This window comes from Lactuca serriola, chromosome 5 (assembly GCF_051521515.1).
Source record: "Lactuca serriola cultivar US96UC23 chromosome 5, Lser_US96UC23_V15, whole genome shotgun sequence".
NCBI lineage: Eukaryota > Viridiplantae > Streptophyta > Magnoliopsida > Asterales > Asteraceae > Lactuca > Lactuca serriola.
In genome coordinates, this window is record NC_136412.1 from 19,056,605 (window position 1) to 19,065,238 (window position 8,634).

Here is an 8,634-nt window from a genome sequence, read left to right on the forward strand (position 1 = left end):
CCCTTCACCGGCAAAGACCATGAGGATGCATACAAGCACTTGGATGAAGTCAATGATGTGGCTGATTATTTCAATGTTCCAAATGTGCCTCAGGAAACTCAGCTACTTCGCATGCTTCCGGTTACTTTGAAGGGTGCTGCAAAGGATTGGCTCAAGTCATTACCCCCTGGATCAATCACTACATGGGCCCAAATGAAAGAAGAATTCATTGATCAATTCTGCCCGCCATCCAAGATATCCAAGCTCAAGAAAGCCATTGCTAACTTTGAACAACAAACAGGAGAGTCACTTTATGAAGCTTGGGAGAGGTACAAGAGTTTGCTAAGGAATTGCCCGCATCATGACCTCAATAGTCAACAAGAAGTCTCCATCTTTTATGATGGAGTAAATGTTACCACTAGGCAACTACTTGACTCGCAAGGTCCACTCACGAAGAAGGCACCTCCAGTAATAAAGCAACTGATTGAAGAATTCTCTAAGCATTCTAGAGAATACCATAATCCAAGAAATGATGTGACTAGGGGAGCCGCCTATGCAGCTTCAGAAGACTTGTCAGCAGTCATGGCTATGCTAAAAACCATGGATAGGAGGATGGACAAAATGGATCAAACAATACATGTTATTCGGGTGGGTTGTGAGAACTGCAATGGGCCCCATCTTACTAGAGACTGTGACTTGGATGAAAATGGAAATAAGAAGGTGCAAGTATGTTACTCAAGTGGGGACCGATATGATGATGATTGGTGCAAACCAAAGAAGGAGTGGCTCCCTTATGATGAGTACAAGAGGGCTAAGGAGGAGAAGTTCAAGCAAAAGGGAAGAGGTTTTTACCAAAAGGAGGAGCCGACACAAGAACGAAAACCAAGTTTGGAAGAGATGCTTACCAAGTTTGTAGCTGCTTCAAAAAAGAGACATAATGATCATGATGCTGCAATCCAAGAAACAAGAACCATGCTTAGAAACCAACAAGCCTCTATCCACAACATTGAAACACAACTTGGGCAACTTGCTCAACAATTGAATCAAAGATCACCCCAGCGAACTTCCTAGTAAAACCGAAAACAACCCACGAGGCACGCACATAAACATAGTTACAACAAGAAGTGGGAAGATAATTACTCCTCTGGCCCCCATTCAGAATGAAGCACCCAAAGACTTGCAAAAGGAGGATGTAGAAAAATAAAATAAAAATAAAATTCTGCATGACACAGACTCTACTCGCCGAGTCCATAATATGGACTCGACGAGTCCACTGCCAGATTTGAAAGAACAAGTTCCTGAAAAGCCCTTTCAGCCTCCCATGCCATACCCAGCCCGAGCTAAGAAAGAAAAGCAGGAAGAGGAGTACCAGAAGTTTCTCGACCACATTAAAGCCCTTCAAATCAACATACCCTTCATTGAAGCCATCACTCAAATGCCAAAATATGCAAAGTTCCTCAAAGAGCTTCTAACCAGTAGAAGGAAGATGGAGGAGGTGAAAGAAGTAGTTCTTAATGAAAACTGCTCAGCTGCCATGTTAAACAAATTACCAAAGAAGAAAGGTGACTCGGGAAGCTTGACTTTGCCTTGCCAATTTGGCAACTTAGCCACCATCCATGCTTTGGCTAATTCCGGAGCAAGTGTGAACCTCATGCTCTATTCATTCTTCAAGAAATTGGATCTCCCAGAACCAAGGCCAATCCGCATGGCAATTCACTTAGCAAACAAGACAATCACATTTCCAAGAGGAATATGTGAAGACTTATTGGTCAAGGTGGACAAGTTTGTATTTCCTGTAGATTTTATAATTCTAGACATGGAAGCGGATCCTCAAGCCCCGATCATCCTTGGAAGACCTTTCCTCAACACGGCAAGTGCTATAGTGGACATGAGATACTCGAAGCTTACTTTACGGGTAGGAGAAGATTCAATAACTTTCGGGGTGGATCAAGCTATGAAGCAAGCAAGGAATAGTGATGACATGGCATTCTCAATTGACATGTTTGATGAATTAATGGAGGAGTATGATAATGAAGATTCCAACAAGTCCAATATCTTTGATGAAGAATTTCATGCTGAAAAAGACTTACTGGAGATCGCGAGGCTGCTGGAAGAAGCTAAGTATGAAGAAATAAAGAAGCACTCTGACACAGATACTCGGCGAGAGGGGCCGATATACTCGCCGAGTCCGTGTGAAGAAAAGGTGGAATTCGTAAATTCAGCATTTTACTCGCCGAGTCCTTCTCATGCACTCGGCAAGTACAACAACCAGAACCCAAAAATCGAGCTCAAAACGTTACCAGAGCACTTAGAGTATGCTTTTCTTGAAGATGGCCATCAAAAGCCACTTATAATAGCCTCTGACCTCTCCGAATTTGAAAAAGAAGAACTAGTTCAAATATTGAAGAAGCGGAAACAGGCTATAGCATAGAGCATTACCGACATCAAGGGGATAAGTCCCTCTTATTGTTTACACAAGATTAACCTGTAAGAGGGAGCAAAGCCGGTCGTTTAGATACGGGGATCATTTACTCTATTTCCGACAGTCCGTGGGTGAGTCCGGTCCAAGTGGTGCCCAAGAAAGGAGGAATGACGGTCATAACCAACGAGAAGAATGAGCTTATTCCGACACGAACGGTAACCGATTGGAGAGTCTGCATCGATTATCAAAAGCTAAACGATGCCACTCGTAAAGACCATTTTCCCTTACCTTTTATTGATCAAATGCTAGAAAGATTATCGGGCCATAGTTTATATTGTTTCTTGGACGGCTTTTCGGGTTATTTCCAAATACCCATAGACCCCATAGACCAAGAAAAGACCACTTTTACTTGCCCAAGTGGGACTTTTGCTTATCGACGCATGCCCTTTGGGTTATGCAATGCACCCGTGACATTTCAACGGTGCATGACATCCATATTCCACGACATGGTGGAAAAATTCATGGAAGTCTTTATGGATGATTTTTCTGTTTTTGGATCTTCCTTCCATGACTGTCTCACTAACCTTGATTTGATACTTGCTAGGTGTGAAAAGACTGACTTAGTTCTTAATAGGGAGAAATGTCACTTTATGGTCAAGGAGGGTATAGTTCTAGGCCACAAGGTTTCCAAGTCGGGAATTGAAGTGGATCGGGCAAAGATTGACACCATTGTCAAATTACCTCCACCAACTAATGTGAAGGGCATTAGAAGTTTTCTTGGACACGCGGGTTTTTACCGGTGTTTTATAAAAAAAAATTCTAAAATAAGTAGACCTCTAACACAATTGCTTTTAAAAGATGCACCCTTCAATTTTACTAAAGAGTGTTTAGAGGCGTTTGAATTATTGAAAGAAAAATTGACTAATGCCCCGATCATTATTGCCCCAAATTGGGAGTTACCATTTGAAATAATGTGTGATGCTAGTGATTTTGCTTTAGGAGTTGTCCTTGGTCAAAGGGTTGATAAGAACTTTCGAACCATTTATTATGCAAGTAAAACTCTAAACCTGGCCCAAGAGAATTACACCACCACCGAAAAAGAACTGTTAGTTGTGGTGTATGCCTTTGATAAATTCCGCCCTTATTTAGTTTTATCTAAAACAACTGTTTTTACTGACCACTCTGCTATCAAGTATTTGTTTGCCAAGCAGGATGCCAAGCCAAGATTGATACGATGGGTTCTACTTCTTCAAGAGTTTGACATCGAGATACGCGACAAGAAGGGAATGGAGAATGTAGCAGTCGACTACTTATCAAGGCTTGAAAACCCGCAATTGCAAGAAGATAGAGTTGGAGATGAGTCCCGGACGAATACATTATGGTGACCACGAGAGAAGAGCCATGGTTCGCGGACATCGCTAATTACTTAGCTAGCAAGTACATCCCAAAAGAACTTAACCGCCAACAAAAGAAGAAATTCTTTTCAGAAATAAAATATTACTTTTGGGATGAGCCTTACCTTTTTCGAAGTTGCACGGACGGAATCATACAAAGATGTGTGTTAGGAAATGAAAGCCGACAAATCTTGGAGCATTGTCATAGCGGACCCACCGGAGGACATCATGGAGCACACTACACTGCTAAAAAGATCTTTGACATTAGGTTTTATTGGCCCACCATTTTTAAAGATGCAGCCCAATTTGTCAAAGAGTGTGATGCATGCCAAAGAGCAGGAAACATTTCATCCCGAAATGAAATGCCACAACAAAGTATTCAAGTGTGCGAGGTATTTGATGTTTGGGGGATCGATTTCATGGGACCATTTCCCATGTCAAAAGGCAACAAATACATATTGGTGGCAGTGGATTATTTATCCAAATGCGCGGAGGCACAAGCATTACCAACTAATGATGTTCGGGTGGTGGTGCGATTTTTGAAGAAGCTATTTTCAAGATTTGGAGTCCCAAAAGCTCTTATAAGTGACCGGGGCACTCATTTTGCCAATGATCAACTAGAAAAGGTGTTGAGGGGATATGGGGTAACTCATAAATTCTCTACATCCTACCATCCACAAACGAGTGGGCAAACTGAAGTGACCAATAGAGCCTTGAAGAGAATCTTGGAAAGATCGGTGGGGAGCAATCGGAAAGAGTGGTCAGACAAGCTAGATGATGCACTTTGAGCCTTCCAAAAAGCTTTCAAAGCACCTATTGGTACTACATCATATAGGCTAGTTTATGGAAAGCAATGTCATTTACCAGTGGAAATCGAGCATAAAGCTTTTTGGGCTTTAAAAATGTGCAACTTCAACATAGCGGAGCTCAAGAACAACTGGTTGATGCAAATGAATGCTCTTGAGGAACTTAGAAATGATGCTTACACTAGTTCTTTAATCTATAAAGATAAAACCAAAAGTTGGCATGACAAGAGGATCAAGGGTAATAAAGAGTTTCATGAAGGTCAAAAGGTGTTACTTTTTAATTCAAGACTGAAACTTTTTCTGGGCAAACTCAAGTCAAGATGGGATGGTTCTTTTCTGGTGAAGAAGGTGTTTCCACATGGTGCTATAGAGTTACAATCGAAAGATGGTACCCCTTTAGGTCAATGGACATAAAGTAAAAAGATATGAAGAAGGAGTCCCAAGGAATGAAGACATAGAAGAAGGGCTGTTGCTGGAGGGAATGGCAGAAATGTAGCATGGAATGAGTCCTGCTAATGACTCCTTAAAAAGAAGCGCTTCCGGGAGGCTACCCGAGTTTAGAGTTTGCATTTCTTTTCCCTTTATTTTCTTTTTAATTTCTTAGGTACTGTTTTATTTTCATTCTTCCTCTGAAAACATGTTTTAAATGATTGCTTGAGGGCAAGCAATGCTCAGAGGGGTGGTGTCTTAAAAATCAAAAATTTTAAGTTTTTTATTTTCAATCTGCAAGCCTTACTCGCCGAGTTTACACGTATACTCGGCGAGTACATCTTTATAATCTGTAAATAAGGGTTTTCACTCATTCTAAACATTACCCTCATACTCGCCGTGCATATCTACCCTCAAGCCATTTCTTCAATCTTTGTTGAAACGTCATCCTTCAAGCATAAAGGTAAGATCTTTACTCCCAATACTTGTTAAAGGTTAAAGCTTTATCACTTCTTAGCCCTTATTTTGTCCAAAACTCGGATTTGGGGGTTTCCTCAAATTCTAGGGTTTTGATTTTACTATGAATTAGGAGGTTTTAGACAAAATTTCTTTTGAATTAGTGTTTATTAGACTTAGTACAGCAAACCCCTATGCAAAATTGGGTGTCTTAATTAACCCATATGGGTCCGAGAGAAATCAGTCCCGATGTTCTTCCTACTCGTCGAGTAGTTCTTGAACTCGGCGAGTAGAGGCCTTGACAGATCTTTATTGTTTAATTTTAATTGTTGGGTGTTGTTTGTTTGTGCTTTCTTAATGTTATTTTGCAGGAACCGTGTCCAGAAGAGGCCAAACTTTACGAGGGGGAAGCCAAGGAGACATCTCGTGGCTTTCTTTTCGCCAAATAACTTCTAAATCCTCACAGGCCCATGCTAAAAACAAATTGGAAGCTCTAAAGAAAAAGGAGATCTACCTTCCCAATGCAATCAACTGGGATTGGTTGGGGAAGATTGGGCTGGAGGAAGAACTAACACCTTACTTGCTGAAGTCGTGCGATGTGGGGGATTCTACCATCATTTGTGATGGATGGCTACAATTGTTCAAGATTCAAGAGCCGGTTTTTGCGGAGTTGTGCTGGGAATTCTTTGCTACCATCTCATTCCGGGGTGGTAGTGAGTATTATAATTCCAATGTTATCTCATTTTCACTTGGTGGGGAGCTACGACAGTGCAGCATGGCGGAGCTAGCATGGAGAATTGGCATCTACAATCAAAGTGCCATGTTAAATGAAGATTTTGAAACCTTTTTGGATCAGTGCCATAAAGACCTCCCTGAAGAGGTTGTTGCTTCCACCTGGTGGAACACCATTGCCAACCGGGTATAAATTCCATCTTCCGCACAGGAAGGCCACATCCACTCACCAATTCATCGTCTTATTCACCGCCTTATTGCCGGCACAATCTACATGCGGAAGGACGATGACAAAGTCCCGACACTTGATATCTTCTACCTTTGGAGTATCATTACTCTCGATTTCTTTTGCAACCTTCTTTACTGCTTGGCCAAATATCTCTCGGATGGGGCTGTGAAAGAAAAGGTGACCTCCAAAATCAATGGAGGAATGTTCGTTACTAGGCTCACGTGATCATACGGGATCTTGGATTTGCAAGAGGCAAGGGCACTAACCGTCATTTCTCCTCCTCCTTTCAACACTACTTTATATCGGTGGGCACGGATTGTAAAAAAATTGGAGATTCTTATGCCATTCCGCATGAGGACAAGGAGGTTATTCCCAAGGAGCCGGGGCGACGGGTGAGGCAAAGGAGCGAGAGGGCCCGAGAAGACCCACCGGTTATTCCGGTGGAAGATGAGAATGCCGGGTGGAACCAAGCTGAATATCGAAGGTACTTGGATGACATTGGGCGGGGAGTTAACTATAATAACGCGTCAATGGAATATCTTTTGCAACAAATGAAGATCGCCCCAAGACCCAGGCCCGGTTATCCCTATATAATGAATTGGGATGAAAGGGTGCGTAGGAACAATGAAGAATGAGGTAGCGGTGCTGGAGGAGCGAACATGGATGAGGAAGATTGAAGATTTTATGTTTTGTGTTTTTATTTGTTTTTTTATGGTGTTTGGTTTTGGATTATTGTTGAACTTGGATGATTGTGTTTTTAGAATTTTATTTGGTTGCTTTTATTTTGTGGTTGCGTTTTTTTTTCAGGATTGGAAGGTTAGGATGCATTTAGAAGTCTTAAGGGTCAAGGTTCAAGTGAGGAATGTTCAAATGAGAGTGCGAAGTGTTTCTATTAATTTTGAGTCCGTTAGAGTTGGGAGTCATAGAGTGCATTATTACTGAAGTAATTAGAAGAAGAGTCACTAAGTTACCCCAATTCAGCACCTCAGTCGAGAAGCAAACGAGCAGAGCATTTTTCTTAACTCAGCGCCTACTCGCCGAGTGTACATAGCCTACTCGGCGAGTACATGGGTAATGACCCGACATTACTGCAAGTTGGCAATATACTCGCCGAGTACACGATAATACTCGCCGAGTCCATCGACATTTTTCGAATTCCAAACCTGTTTTGGGCACGTCCATTGCAGTACTTATTCATTTTTTCGTGAAGATTCTTAACTGGAGGATTCTAGGAGCTTTTTCCTACATATTTGAGTCATTTGCATGTTTACCACACGAGATTTTGACACCCAAGACATGGATGAGTTGTTCCCATGTCCAAAGTCATTCAAAGATGGAGCTTAGCTGAAGCAAATCACCTTCGCGACAAATACCCCAGGGGAGTTTGTTCTAATTCTCTCTATATTTCATTTTTTTTGTATTTTCATGCATACCATGCAATGGGGACATTGCATGAAATAAGTGTGGGGTAGGGGGATGGTTACATCTTAGCAAATTTAGAATCCTAATATCATAATTTAGGTCTATTTTAAAAAAATTTGCACCATTGCATACCAAAAATGTTACTTAGGATTTAATTTAGAAAATTTTGGTAAAAAGTAATTAGGACTCCATGTTAGAATTGTGTGGATGATTGCATGAAAACTCAAATGTTTAGGTGAGCCTATATATGTTATAGTGCATTTGTGGCCCCCTTATTCTAGTGAAATCATGGGACAAAAACACGACCTCGCTCAGCCTGAAGGATGCAATATGTTTAGCATCGTGTACCAGAAATGTATCCAGGAAAATTATTATCGTTAATCAATAAAGGTTGAAGTTGAGCGCCCCTGCTTAAGCATGTAGGGATTTGAGTGGAAAAAAAAAGTGAGTTAGATGTTAAAAAAAAAGAGAGAGAATTACAAGAAAAGTTTGAAGAATTTTTGGAGCATCAAAGTTAAAGTATGAAGTAAAAGATCAAAAATTACGAAGAAATTCAAAAAGTTGAAGATACCAAAAAATCAAACAACAAGGTGGTGAATTCAAAGAAATTAAAGATTAAAGATCAAAGAAGTGAAGAATTCCAAAGAGCTCCAATATGGTATCATAAATTGTAATTGTCTAGATTATGTATGCTTGGGCTGCTAAACCAAAAACACCTTGAGGTTAAGAGGTTTTCTGTGGATGGATTTGAAGGGATGCATAAAA

General features: G+C 41.0%; 1 protein-coding gene and 1 non-coding gene across 2 annotated transcripts; one reads left to right on the forward strand and one right to left on the reverse strand.

Moving 5' to 3' along the window:
* Positions 1 to 240: 240 nt before the first annotated feature.
* Positions 241 to 347, reverse strand: LOC145055898 (small nucleolar RNA R71). Its single transcript, XR_013685445.1, has one exon. It is a non-coding gene; the product is annotated as a small nucleolar RNA R71 (small nucleolar RNA).
* Positions 348 to 1,234: 887 nt separating this feature from the next.
* On the forward strand, positions 1,235 to 2,410 carry LOC145049358 (uncharacterized). Its single transcript, XM_078997778.1, has one exon. The coding sequence runs from the start codon at positions 1,235 to 1,237 to the stop codon at positions 2,408 to 2,410; it is 1,176 nt and encodes a 391-aa protein (XP_078853904.1).
* The last annotated feature ends 6,224 nt before the right edge of the window (positions 2,411 to 8,634 follow it).